The sequence below is a fragment of the Chiloscyllium plagiosum genome, unplaced genomic scaffold, assembly GCF_037043375.1.
Source record: "Chiloscyllium plagiosum isolate Xiang-an unplaced genomic scaffold, Cpla_swu_hap1 HiC_scaffold_33, whole genome shotgun sequence".
Taxonomy (NCBI): domain Eukaryota; kingdom Metazoa; phylum Chordata; class Chondrichthyes; order Orectolobiformes; family Hemiscylliidae; genus Chiloscyllium; species Chiloscyllium plagiosum.
This window is the reverse complement of record NW_028270171.1, coordinates 17,351,111-17,364,710: the sequence shown is the minus strand read 5'-3', so window position 1 is coordinate 17,364,710 and position 13,600 is coordinate 17,351,111. Positions and strand designations below refer to the sequence as shown.

General features: G+C 46.5%; 1 protein-coding gene across 1 annotated transcript in view; it reads left to right on the top strand.

The window, feature by feature from the left end:
• The window catches only part of LOC122542252 (caspase recruitment domain-containing protein 11-like), a 128,793-nt gene that overhangs the window by 63,040 nt on the left and 52,153 nt on the right, over positions 1-13,600 (top strand). Inside the window, exons 6-10 of the mRNA XM_043679794.2 lie at positions 1,677-1,826; positions 4,742-4,867; positions 6,067-6,276; positions 8,511-8,618; positions 10,984-11,023. Coding sequence (XP_043535729.2) covers positions 1,677-1,826; positions 4,742-4,867; positions 6,067-6,276; positions 8,511-8,618; positions 10,984-11,023 — 634 coding nt within the window. The remainder of the gene's footprint in view (positions 1-1,676; positions 1,827-4,741; positions 4,868-6,066; positions 6,277-8,510; positions 8,619-10,983; positions 11,024-13,600) is intronic.

Genomic DNA, 13,600 nt, shown 5'->3' with positions numbered 1-13,600 from the left:
TATTCGCCATGACGACGGAGTGACCTGATGTGATGCTGATGCTGAGTGTGTTCAGCTGGGCTGATGCACTCATCATGAGGGCATAGTTTTAGGGTCAGAGGGGAAAGATATAAAAGAGACCTAAGGGGCAATGTTTTCACGCAGAGGGTGGTAGGTGTATGGAATGAGCTGCCAGAGGAAGTGGTGGAGGCTGGTACAATTGCAACATTTAAAAGGTATCTGGATGGGTATATGAATAGGAAGGGTTTGGAGGGATATGTGTCAGGTGCTGGCAGGTGGGACTAGCTTGGGTTAGGATATCTGGTCGGCATGGACGAGTTGGACTGAAGGGTGTGTTTTCATGCTGTACATCTCTATGACTCTATGTCCCTGGGTCAAACAGACTATAATTGTAATCGCATCAGATTGAGCGAGCCTCCTTGATTCATTTAATCAACATTCCCGAGGGTCACCTTTGACCAGAACCTGAACTGGACTCGCCACATAAATGCTGTGCTAACAAGAGCAGGTCAGAGGCTGCGAGTACTGTAGCAAATAACTCACCTCCTGACTCCCCAAAGCCTGTCCACCATCTACAAGGCACAAGTCAGGAGGGTGATGGAATACTCCCCACTTGCCCTGGATGGGTGCAGCTCCAACAACGTTCAAGAAGCTTGACATCATCCATGAGAATGTATCCTGAATGGTAGTCACCACATCCACCACCATGAGTATATATTCCCTCCAGCACTCATGCTCAGTAGCAGAAGTGTGTACTATCTGCAGAAATTTACCAAAGATCCTTAAGCAGTACCTTCCAAACCCACGACCACTTTTATTTAGAAGGACAGGGGCAGCACATATATGGGAATACCACCACCTTCAAGTTCCCCTCCAAGCCACTCGCCATCTTGACTTGGAAATATATCGCCATTCCTTCAACTGCTGCAGGGTCAAAATCCTAGAACTCCCTCCTGGAAAGACATTATGGGTTTCCCTATACTAAATGGACTGCAGCAGTTCAAGAAGGCAGCTCACCAACACCTTCTCAAGGGCAACTAGGCACGAACAAGAAAACAAAACAGAAAGTGCTGGAGAAGCTCAGCAGGTCTGGCGGCATCTGTGAGGAGAGAGAGAGAGAGAGAGAGAGAGTTAACATTTTGAGTCCAGCAAACCTTTTCGCAATGGATAATAAAAGCTGGCTCCTTATGAGTGAAGCTGAACATGTGTTGCTGGAAAAGCGCAGCAGGTCAGGCAGCATCCAAGGAACAGGAGAATCGACGTTTCGGGCATAAGCCCTTCTTCAGGAAGCCCACCTCCCGTGAATGAATAAAATAGAATCATCGAATCTCTACAGTGTGGAAACAGGCCCTTTGGCCCAACAAGTCCACACTGACCCTCTGAATAGGAACCCACTCAGTACCATTCCCTATTATCCTATCCCATACCCCTGACCAATGCACCTAACCTACACATCCCTGAACACTATGGGCAATTTAGCATGGCCAATTCACCTAACCTGCACATCTTCGGACTATAGGAGGAAACCCACGCAGACACTGGTATAATTGAACCTAAATTCGACCAATTGCCACATTAAGCCATGTCCCCACAGCATGAGTATGGTTATTAGTGTAGAGGAAATGGAGCTCCCCGTGCTGAAATAAACTTCAGTCTCTTGTTCATTCTCCCGAAAGGTCAGGAACAATCTCCTCAGCCCAGAGAAGGCACTTCTGGATATCATGGATCAGGATCGAAAGGAAGCTCTTGAGGACAGACAGGAGTTGGTCAAGAAGTTCCATAACACTGCCATGGAACTACACCAGGCAGAGGAACTCCGAGACAAGGTAAATGAGTCTGCTTTTCATCGCAATCCCTGTACCCTCTCGGTCTACAAACCCCTGTCACGTTAATTATATTGACCTGAGAATCGATCACTCGTCAGGGATTGATTAACCGCGTTGTTTAGTTTATTTAAAACAGTAGAGCATGTTGCAAGTTGTAAAATAGATGTGACAGTGGAGCAGCTGAGTTCAGAGTGTGTTGCTTGCAACACTCAGTTGGAATGGATGGAGTTACACACATACTGCCTAGAGTCCTTAAAGGTCTTTTAAATGCAAGGGTTACACATACAGCTGCTCCTATACTTAAATATTCTTTTAGCTGACATTTTGAGTTAATTTCAGCCTCTGCCCTTAAGAGAGCTGAGAGCTGACAAACATACTCCCTTGTCCCTGCCACAGCATCAGAAATTGCATTCTACTGATGGAAGTGTAATCTCTCTATCAGCAGGCATAAGGAAAGGAAGTCTTGGGATTCTGAAGTCGCTGTTCACAGTCTCTGGATGTCCCAAAACATTTTTCAAGCCAACAAAATTTATTCTTTCAATGTAGTCACTGCAGGGGCTGAAGAAATGTAACAACTTTTGCTGCAGGTAACTCACCTCCTGACTCCCCAAAGCCTGTCCACCATCTACAAGGCACAAGACAGGAGGGTGATGGAATACTCCTCACTTGCCCCTGAATGGGTACAGTCCCAACAACACTCAGGAAAGATGACGCCATCCAGGACAAAGCAGTCCGCTTGATTGGCACCCCATCTGTCACCTTATAGATTTATTCCGTTTAGTAGCAGCAGTGTGTCCCAACTACAAGATGCTCCGCAGTAACTCAGGGAGGGTCCTTAAGTAGCACCTTCCACACTCATGACCATTTCCATCTAGAAAGACAAAGGTAGCAGATACATGGCAGCACCACTGCCTGTAAGTTCCCCTCGAAGTCTCTCACCTTCCTGACTCGGAAATGTGTTTCTGTGACTCTCTTGTCAGGTCCACACCCTCCACCAATCCACCCTCCCCTCTCAGCACCTTCCCCAGCCACCGCGGGAATTGCAAAGCCTGCGCCCACACCTCCCCCCTCACCTCTGTCCAAGGCTCCCAAAGGAGTCTTCCACCTGCACTTCCACACATGTCACTTACTGTGTCTGTTGCTCCCGATGTAGTCTCCTTTACACTGGTGAGACTGGTGACGCAGAATGCGTCAGGGAACATCTCCGGGACACCCGCACCAACCAACCCCACCGTCCCATGGCCGAACACTTCATCTCCCCCTCCCCCTCCACCAAAGACATGCAGGTCCTCCTCATCGCCACTCCCTAACCACCAGACATCTGGAGGAATAACACCTCATCTTCCGCCTTGGGACCCTCCAACTCCATGGCATCAATGCGGATTTCACCAGTTTCTTCAATTTCCCCTCCCCCCACCTTACCCCAGTTCCAACCTTCCAATTCGGCACCGCCCTCATGACCAGTCCCACCTGTCCATCTTCCTTCCCACCAATCCTCTCCACCCTCCTCTCCAACCTATCACCATTACCCCTACCTCCATCCACCTATTACACTCTTGGTTACCTTGCCCCCCTCCACCTGCTTGGCTCACAAGCCTCATTCCTGATGAAGGGCTTTTGTCTGAAATGTTGACTCTCCTGCTCCTCGGATGCTGCCTGACCTGCTGTGCTTTTCCAGCAACATACTCTTGACTCTAATCTCCAGCATCTGCAGTCCTCACCTTTGCCTTGGAAATATATTTGCCATTCCTTCACTGTCACTGTGTCAGAATCCTGGAATTCCCTCCCAAATAACATTGTAGATGTATTACAGCGTAGGGACTGCAGCAGTTCAAAAATGTGCCTCACTAGCATGATGATACCTTGGGTTTAAGAGATGTATTTTATCCTGGTTCTTTTTTATGAAGAGAGGTTGAGACAGAGACACTGAGCAGTCTGCCCCAAGTCAATAAAATAAACAGCTTGTGAGGCCTTGAGTCTTTTTTTAAAGTTGGAACAATAGAAGCAGCCTGAATGGGTGGTGTCAAGGTCCCACAGGAACAGAACTTTCCTGGTTCTTAAAGCTGGATGTGGAAGCTCTTATTCCTCTTTCTATTACAGCTAAAAGCTGGTGTTCTCTTCCTGCTTCTAGAATTCCATGTGAGACAATCTATTTTACTAAATTTGCCTTTGCCAAGGGTGTGTTTCTGGGATGTTGCTACACTGGATCAGTTGATTAATAGGATTTAATGTGTACATTATTTTATTATTAGGTTTCAGTTAATGATAGAATCCTTACAGTGTGGAAACAGACCATTTGACCCAACAAGTCCACACTGACCCTCCAAAGGGTATCCCAACCAGCCCCATTCCCCATGACTAATGCACCTAGTCTACACAGCCCTGAACACTATGGGCAATTTAGTATGGCCAATCTACCTAACCTGCACATCTTTGGACTGTGGGAGGAAACCGGAGCACCTGAAGGAAACCCACGCAGACACGGGGAGAATGTGCAAACTCCACACAGACAGTCGCCTGAGGCTGGAATCAAACCCAGGTCCCTGGCGCTGTGATGTAATGACAGTGATATGACGACAGTGATGTAACGACAGTGATGCAGTGATAGTGATGCAGTGACAGTGATGTAATAACAGTGATGTAATGACAGTGATGTAATAACAGTGATGCAATGACAGTGATGCAGTCAGTGATGTAATAACAGTGATGTAATAACAGTGATGTAATGATTCTATGACCTGCTGCTTTTGGTCAACTCCCCGTAGTCCCTCCAAACTCATTGGAAATTGAGAATGGATTTGGAATTAAGACTGTCCGTGTAACTCAGTCCAGGACCACACATATATGTCATACCCCTCAGTCTTCCACTATCATGTATATTACTCATTACTGAAAGAAACCTTATCTAATTCCAGTACCTGAAAGAGAAAGAAGAATTTGCACTCCAGTCTGCGATGCTCCTGAAAGAGTGCCAGATGCACAAGCGAAGGATTGCTAGCATTTTACAACAACTGGAAGAAGTGGAGAAGGAGCGAGACAAGGTATGGCCGTCGTCAGCAATACTGTCCCCTATCCCATAACCTTTCAAAATGAACCGTTTCATCATCTAGCACCCTCACCACTCACTCCCTTCACCAGTTGCGCCTGTGAGTACCACCTACAAATGCCATGATTTGGAGATGCCGGTGTTGGACTGGGATGTACAAAGTTAAAAATCACACCACACCAGGTTACAGTCCAACAGGTTTATTTGGAAGCACTAGCTTTCGGAGCGCTGCTCCTTCATCAGGTTGTTGTTGCAACTGTAACCTGGTGTTGTGTGATTTTTAACCTATAAATGCAGCACTTCACTAAGGCTCCTTAGACTACACCTTCCAAACCCATGAGCTCTTACATCTAGAAGGGCAGCAGACACATGGGAACACCACTGCCCACAAGTTCCCCTCCAAGTTGTTCCTTATGTTGCTGTTCATTCACAGTCACCAGGTCAAAATCCTGGCTGTCATAGAATCCCTCCAGTATAGAAAGAGGCCATTCAGCCCATCGAGTCTGCACCATTGCCCTGTATTTCGAGTGCTTTCCCTGTAGAGGCAGTGGAAGCAGAAAGTTTGAATATTGTTCTTATTTCTGTTCCTTTCTCATGTTTGTGGCGATTGCCTATTGTTGATCAGATCCCAGGAGGTGTGACCCTTACAAAATGAACATGTTGCGCTGCTCAGCACCTGATCTAATAAAGAGTCATTGAACCTCAAGTACTCTGCTGTAGAGATGACTTACTGCTGTGTTACAGAGGCTAATTAATGCTCTTTGCTATAGTCGCTACTTCATGCTATTTATAGTGCTGAATTAATATTCTGCTACAGCGATGAATTAATACTGTTACAAAGCATCAGTAATGCACTATGGTATAGAAGTTAATTAATGCACTTTGGTAATAACACAAATGCAGGATTTCACCAAGTATTCAATTACCTCAGGACTCCTGTAAACACATTATCATCCTAAATAAAAACTGACTGACCTGCGGAGACTGTAAGTCAGAAACGAAAACAGAGTCTGCTGGAAAACTCAGCAGATCTGGCAGCAACTGTGGAGAGAAATCAGAGTTAACATTTCAGGTCCGATCACCGGACCTGAAGTGTTAACTCTGGTTTCTCTTCACAAATTCTGCCAGACCTGCTGAACTTTTCCAGCAATTGCTGATTTTGCTGTTAATGTCTTAAATATCTCTCTTCAACAGGCACTAAAGGCCCGCGATGAGGCACAGACTGCTTACGCCCAAAGCATGGTTGATAACAGCAGGTATCGGCGGCAGGTATGGGCAATGGAAGAGAAATTGGACAACGTTCAGATGGAGCTGGCAAGGAAGGAAGCAGAGATTGACAGCTTACAATCCCAGCTCCACCAATTGCGAGAGGGCAACAGTACTGTGGATGTTTTGGATCCCTATGTAAGTCTCTTCTTTGAATCTTGGAAAGGAAGACCTTGTGTTGTAAGCCTCAGGATACATCACCGTTAATTTGTTACTTTTCAGTGGTAGTCAATGCAGTTTTACACACAGCAAATACCCTTGAACAGAAAGGTGACTTTTACGTAGAATTAAACAAAATATTGGGCAGGAAAGACAGATCGTTCAGCCCAACTGCTCGATGTATGTCACACCAAACCCCTTCTCAACCATTTCATCTTCATCGATCAGCACATCCTCTTAATCCTCTCTCCCTCCTGTTTATCCAAATTTCCTTTCCTCTCTGCTATTTGCCTTGACCATGCTAATTGTAAATTTTCACATTTTCACGCCTTCGCACGGTAGTGTTAAGTGAAAGCTCACTTGAGCATCATTGAACAAAAGGGCACCTTGTGTTGAAGCTTTTCTTTTGCACTCATCAGGACACTTTGCAAGAATACCGCTTTAAGGGGAAAACTAACATTTACACTGCATGAGAGGAAAGTGCTGATTGGTGAAGAATTAATACTGTATAGAGCTTCAGTAATGCATTATGGTGTAGAGGTCAATCAACACACTTTGGTAATAATAGAAATGCAGGATTTCATCAAGTGTTCAATTACCTCAGGGCTCCTCCTTACAAGGTATCACTCCTGTAAGCACTTTCTGGTCGAGGAGTCTCCACGGAAAATCTGTCAGTTAATGATGACTGCCAGTTAACTGCTAGGTTTTGTTAAAATTTTGAAATATGCAGATTAACATACGAACATAAGAACCAGGAGCAGTCCCATCGAGCCTGCTCTGCCACGCAATAAGATCATGGCTGGTCTTTTCATGGACTTAGTTCCACTTACCCACCCACTCACCCTAACCCTTAACTCCTTTATTGGTCAAAAATCGATCTCTCTTTGCCTTAAAAACATTCAACGAGGTAGCCTCAACTGCTTCATTGGGCAGAGAATTCCACAAATTCACAACCCTCTGGGTGAAGAAGTTCCTCCTTAAATCAGCCCGAAATCTGCTCCTCCTTATTTTGAGGCTATGCCCCCTCGTTCTAATATCACCTGCCAGTGGAAACAACTTCCCTGCTTCTATCTTATCTTTTCCCTTCATACTTTGATATGTTTCCATAAGATTCCCCCTCATTCTGCTAAATTCCAATGAGTAAAGTCCCAGTCTAATGTTGGCTGCAGTGTTGTGGGGTTTGTCAGTGCATTCTGACCATTGCCTGATGTGACCAGCTGAAGATACAAAATGATTGTTTCGACCCTGCAGTCTTGTACCCATGTACACCACCCCACCACTTTTGCTAGCTTCACCTTTACCTTCCAGGGTAATCTGAGGAGAAGCCAGAGGTGATGACCTTTGAGCCCTTCCTGAGGAACGCTATGGGCAGGGTAGCCATCATGCTGACTTTGATACGTCCTATTTCAACATGGCGCCTGTGGGGTGAACAAATGGTTTGGAACCTATTAACCTGTTTGCAGATGAGGCCAACCCTATAATGCGTGGAAAGCAGCTTTTGAGGTGCAGTAGTGGTGTTCCTACCTCTGAGGCAGGAGAGGCAGGTTCAAGCCCTGAATAGGCTAATTACGATTATCTACCGTGGTGATTGGAATAAGGTCAGCTAGGTGACCTCATAGAATCTGAGTTCATAGATTGGGGCTATTAACCTGGTCCAATCAGGGAGCCCTGGCTGACCAATATAACCAGGAGATTTTGCCCTTTGATGTGAAGGGCAGTGCTTGTCATTGGCCACTCGGGTGTTTATTTTCTTCCTGGTGGTGGGAATTGAATAAAGATTTGTGCACCTTGTGTCTCTCACTGTGTCTCACACCTGCACACACACACACACCATGGGTGTGGGGGAATAAATAAGCACTACTGCAGTTAGGCGGTAGTATGGGGGTAATATTTTTTTTTAAATTTTAAAAAATAAACAGGAAAAAAAGAAAACATGAGAAAATAAAGAGAAAATTAAAAAAAATAACCAGGAGATTTAGAATCTCCTCAGCTTAGGGGACTGACTCTGTGCTGGCGTAATTGGACATGACCATGTACATAGGAAGGTGAGAGAGGACATCTTTTGGAACCCCAGGCTCCTGTTCCATGTGATACCTTGCCATGATGTCACAGTTCCTTATACACATGCTCAGTAGCTGTTTACAGATTAACTCTTCGTTCCACAGCAAGATCATTAATCTCAATCCAGCTGACATCAATGTTTGATTTTTCAGGACCTGCTGAGCAGCCGTTTCGATTTTATTGACTATCCCGAGGACTGGAACAGCACAGACCAAGAGCAAGAGCCATTTCCAAAGTTCAGCAGGCGCCGCTGCACCAAGGTATGCCTTTTCACAGCCAGGCACATTGCTCAGTGCCCCGGTGCAGTTCTTTCCTGTCCCCACTCCACCATTGAGGACCTTCAAACTTGACTCCCAATTGATAACTGCGAGCTCACCATCCCCTTCCAGGATTTGAGCAACAAATACTGGCCCCCTGACAGTGATGCCCACATCACGTGAACCAACAAATTGTAAAGACTGTCATTGAGGAAGTGGGTTTTGAGTTCACCGTACTGGGGGAGAAAAGGGGCATCAATTGTGGAACGGATACTGGGCAGGTTTATAGAATCCCTACATGTCGAAGTAGGCCATTCGGCCCCAACCCTCTAAAGAGCATCCCAGCCAGACCCACCCCATCCCTGTAACCCCGCATTTCCTGTGGCTGACCCAACTAACCTGCACATCCCTGGACAGTATAGGGCAATGTAGCATGGCCAATCCACCTAACCTGCACATCCCTGGGCACTATGGGGCAAATTAGCATGGAGAAAGTGAGGTCTGCAGATGCTGGAGATCAAAGTTGAAACTTTATTGCTGGAACAGCACAGCAGGTCAGGCAGCATCCAGGGAACAGGAGATTCGACGTTTCGGGCACAGGCCCTTCTTCAGGAATCATTCATTCCTGAAGAAGGGCCTGTGCCCGAAACGTCGAATTTCCTGTTCCCTGGATGCTGCCTGACCTGCTGTGCTGTTCCAGCAATAAAGTTTCAACAAATTAGCATGGCCAATCCACCTAACCTGCACATCCCTGGGCACTATGGGGCAAATTAGCATGGCCAATCCACCTAACCTGCACATCCCTGGACACTATGGGGCAAATTAGCATGGCCAATAGCAGGACCTGCACATCTTTGGAATGTAGGAGGAAACCAGAGCACCCGAAGGAAACCCACACAGACACAGGTCAAAGAGGAAATAGTTTCAACAGAGTGCGACCTTGTGAACATGGAAGTGAATGATGTTAATAATGAACAGGGCATGAGGCCCAGTGCTTCATCCAGAACCCCTTGGGCTCATGTGTTAATCAGCAGTGGCTAACAACTGGTTAGACAGAGTCCAGACCATATGGTTTTCGAATCACACCACCAACGCCAACCCACTGATTACTTATTCACCATATATACTTATGTTATAGATACACATATATAGTTGGTTCATTCTCTCCCAATCCCTTAACTAACAAATAATCATCACATGGTCCTCTGTTCCAGTTGATGTCCCAGCCAGACCCTATGAGATTATCGCACTGTGGGAGTGGATTCTTGTTGTACAGTGGTAGTGCTTTTACCTCTGAGCCAGGAGACCTGTGTTCAAGTGCCACCTGCTCCAGAGGTGTGTCATTACATCTGTGAACAGGTTGATTAGACAAATATGTGTAACATTGTGCTACCTGATACAGCCCAAAGTGGAAGCTGGAGTGAAGGATAAGGCTACAGAGCCTTAAACAGCGAGAACTCTTTCAGATTGTGAAACAGAAAGTAACTCTCCTCTCTGCTTCTGCCATAGAGTCTTATGGCACAGAAACAGGCCCTTCGGCCCCACCCGTCCATGCTGGCCCAGTTTCCTAAACCAAACTTGTCCCATTTGCCTGCGTTTGGCCCATATCCCTCTAAACCTTAATAAAGGCTAAAAGAACCACGGAAAACAGAAACAAAAACAGAAATTACTGGAAAAGCTCAGCGGGTCTGGCAGCACCTGTGGAGAGAAATCAGTTAACGTTTCGGGTCCGGTGACCGTTCCACTACATCTTCCCTAATCATGTACCTGTCGAATGTCTTTCAAACGTTTAGCTGTACCTGCATCTCACACTTCCTCTGTGTGCACCACCCTCTGTGTGCACCACCCTCTGTGTGCACCACCTCTGTGTGCACCACCCTCTGTGTGCACCACCTCTGTGTGCACCACCCTCTGTGTGCACCACCCTCTGTGTGCACCACCTCTGTGTGCACCACCCTCTGTGTGCACCACCCTCTGTGTGCACCACCCTCTGTGTGCACCACCTCTGTGTGCACCACCCTCTGTGTGCACCACCCTCTGTGTGCACCACCTCTGTGTGCACCACCCTCTGTGTGCACCACCCTCTGTGTGTGAACGTTACCCCTAAGGTCCCGATTGGATCTTTCCCTTCTCTGTCAAAAGTGGGACTTCCTGCTGATGAGTTTAAAAAGGCTTCGGTGTACCTTGGGCACCACTGCCAAGACCAACATTTGATGCCCATTGCTAACTGCCTCACCGCCATCTCCTCAAGGGATGGGCTACAAGTGGGTCCCTTTCCAAGAACGGATGTTGGTGTGGGACTGTAACTGGTGGGAAAACAGAATATTCAGGTTCAATGTCTAAACTCCACCTTCTTCTTTCATTCCAGAGATTGGATTCGTCATCAACACAGAGCAGGGATCTTCCAGGTACGGTTGGTGACCCTCATGACTGACAGTCAGTGGCAAACATTGACGGGATATAAATAGACAAAATACATTGAACGTAAATCCATCCCTAATGGTGGAGAGAAGGTCCTCAGGCAGTGCAGTTGAGGGCAAGGACAGTGGATAAAGAGGATGGTCGCTGACAGCCTATTTCTCTCTTTCTCCATGACCCTGAAACTTAGAACCCTCCACCCTCCCCTTCTAAGTGCCTCAAACCACTCCTGTGCAATCTGTGGTCCTGGAGGTATTGCTTGTCCTCTGGCAGCTGCCATGGTCTCCATGGTGGTGTTACCGAGAGCGAGATCTGCCGGCTTAGTTTTCGAGCAAAGGCCCCAACCCTCTGGCTGTCCTCCACACTGCCTGATTGGACCATGCTGGGCCTTGTTCTGAAGAGTCATCTTAGTTGCCTCGTCAGTTCCTTTCAGCAATGGATGAGACATCCGACGAAAACCGAGGAATGCATCCCGAGTTCCCATTCCTTGACCGAGCGGTGCGTTTCCAAACATATGGCATGTTCCTCGCTACAGGTTGGATTTGGGCAGGAGTGGTTGGGGAGAGGTTGCAAAAGGGCTGCAGGAAGGATGTGGCTCGGATGGTGGAATCTTGTGAGAGATTGGAAACAAGGTTGGAAAACCCTGTTGAACTTGTACTAGAGAAAGAATCTCCAGGAGTAAAAAAAAGCTCAGCTCTGAGACTAAAACTTCTCCGGTTGAGCAAAGAAGTGAAGAGAAATAAATCCTCAGTCACTAAAAATCACTTTGGACTGTTTCCCCATGAGATATTTGAGCGTTTACTTAAAGAACATTGTAAATTATATCTGAAGTGTACTTTTGGTAGTGCTGACGGTAAAAGGGGAAGATGTTGTCTTATGGTTTATGAGCTACTTGCCAATATTGTGTTTAGTCAATGGTGCTTTAAGCCTTTTGCTACAGAAGAAGTCTTAAAATACGGCATTTTATTGTGTTGACCTTTCACCTATTGACTGGAAGGTCGAATTTCTCTTTTAAAATCGTCATAGACATATACAACATGGAAACAGACCCTTTGGTCCAACTCATTTATGCCGACCAAATATCCTAAATTAATCTAGTCCTATTTGCCAGCACTTGGCCCATATCCCTCTAACCCCTTCCTATTCAGATGCCTTTTAAATACTATAATTGTACCAACCTCCACCACATCCTCTGGCAGCTCATTCCATACACGCACCACCCTCTGTGTGACAAAGTTGTCCCTTAAGTCCCTTTTATATCTTTCCCCTCTCACCTTAAGCCTTCTAGTTCTGGACTCCCCTACCCCAGGGAAAAGACCTTTGTCTATTTATCCTATCTGTGCCCCTCATGATTTTATAAACCTCTATAAGATCACCCCTTAGCCTCTGACGCTCCAGGGAAAACAGCCCCAGCCCATTTAGCCTCTCCCGATAGCTCAAACCCTGGCAACAGCCTTGCAAATCTTTCTGAACCCTTTCAAGTTTCACAGTATCATTCCTATAGCAGGGAGGCCAGAATCCAAAAGTAGTCTAACCAATGTCCTGTACAGCTGCAACTTAACCTCACAACTTCAATATTCAATGCACTAACCAATAAAGGAAAGCATACCAAATGCTTCCTCAGTAGCTTATTTACCTGCGACTCCACTTTCAAGAAACTGTGAACCTGCACTCCACGGACTCTTTGTTCAGCAACACACTCCAGGATCTTCCCATTATGTGCATGAGTCCTGTCCTGATTGTATTGGTCTCTATGGACCACGCAACAACCTATCAGTGAAGAGCGAGCAAGCTGGGCCTCATGTTTTGCGAAAAGGTTGTTAGGAATGTGTGGGGAGTGTATTTCCAGTTTTGTGTGTGATCAAAGGTAGAGAGCATAAAGATAACAAAATCAACATTGAAACCAATGGGGGTTTTAGGAGCTCATCTTCACTGACACATTGGTTCGGATATGGACTTGCTACCAGAAGGAACAATTGAGGTGCACTGCTTAGATACATTTAAGGGGAAGCTGGCTGAGCCTCTGAAATATCTGAATCAAAGCAAAATACTGTGGGTGCTGGAAATCTGGAGTAAGCATGCTGGAGAAACTCAGCAGGTCTGGCAGCATCTGTGGAGAGACAAACATAGAGTGAATGGCAAAAACAATGACTGCAGATGCTGGAAACCAGAGTTTAGATGAGGGTGGTGCTGGAAAAGCACAGCAGTTCAGGCAGCATCCGAGGAGCAGTAAAATCGACGTTTCGGGCAAAAGCCCTTCATCAGGAATACAGTCAGAGAGCCTGAAGGGTGGAGAGATAAGTGAGAGGAGGATGGGGGTGGGGAGAAAGTAGCATAGAGTACAATAGGTGAGTGGGGGAGGGGATGAAGGTGATAGGTCAGGGGGCAGGGGGAGGGTGGAGTGGATAGGTGGAAAAGAAGATAGGCAGGTAGGACAAGTCATGGGGACAGTGCTGAGCTGGAAGTTTGGAACTAGGGTGAGGTGGGGGAAGGGGAAATGAGGAAACTGGTGAAGTCCACATTGATGCCCTGGAGTTGAAGTATTCCGAGGCGGAAGATGAGGCGTT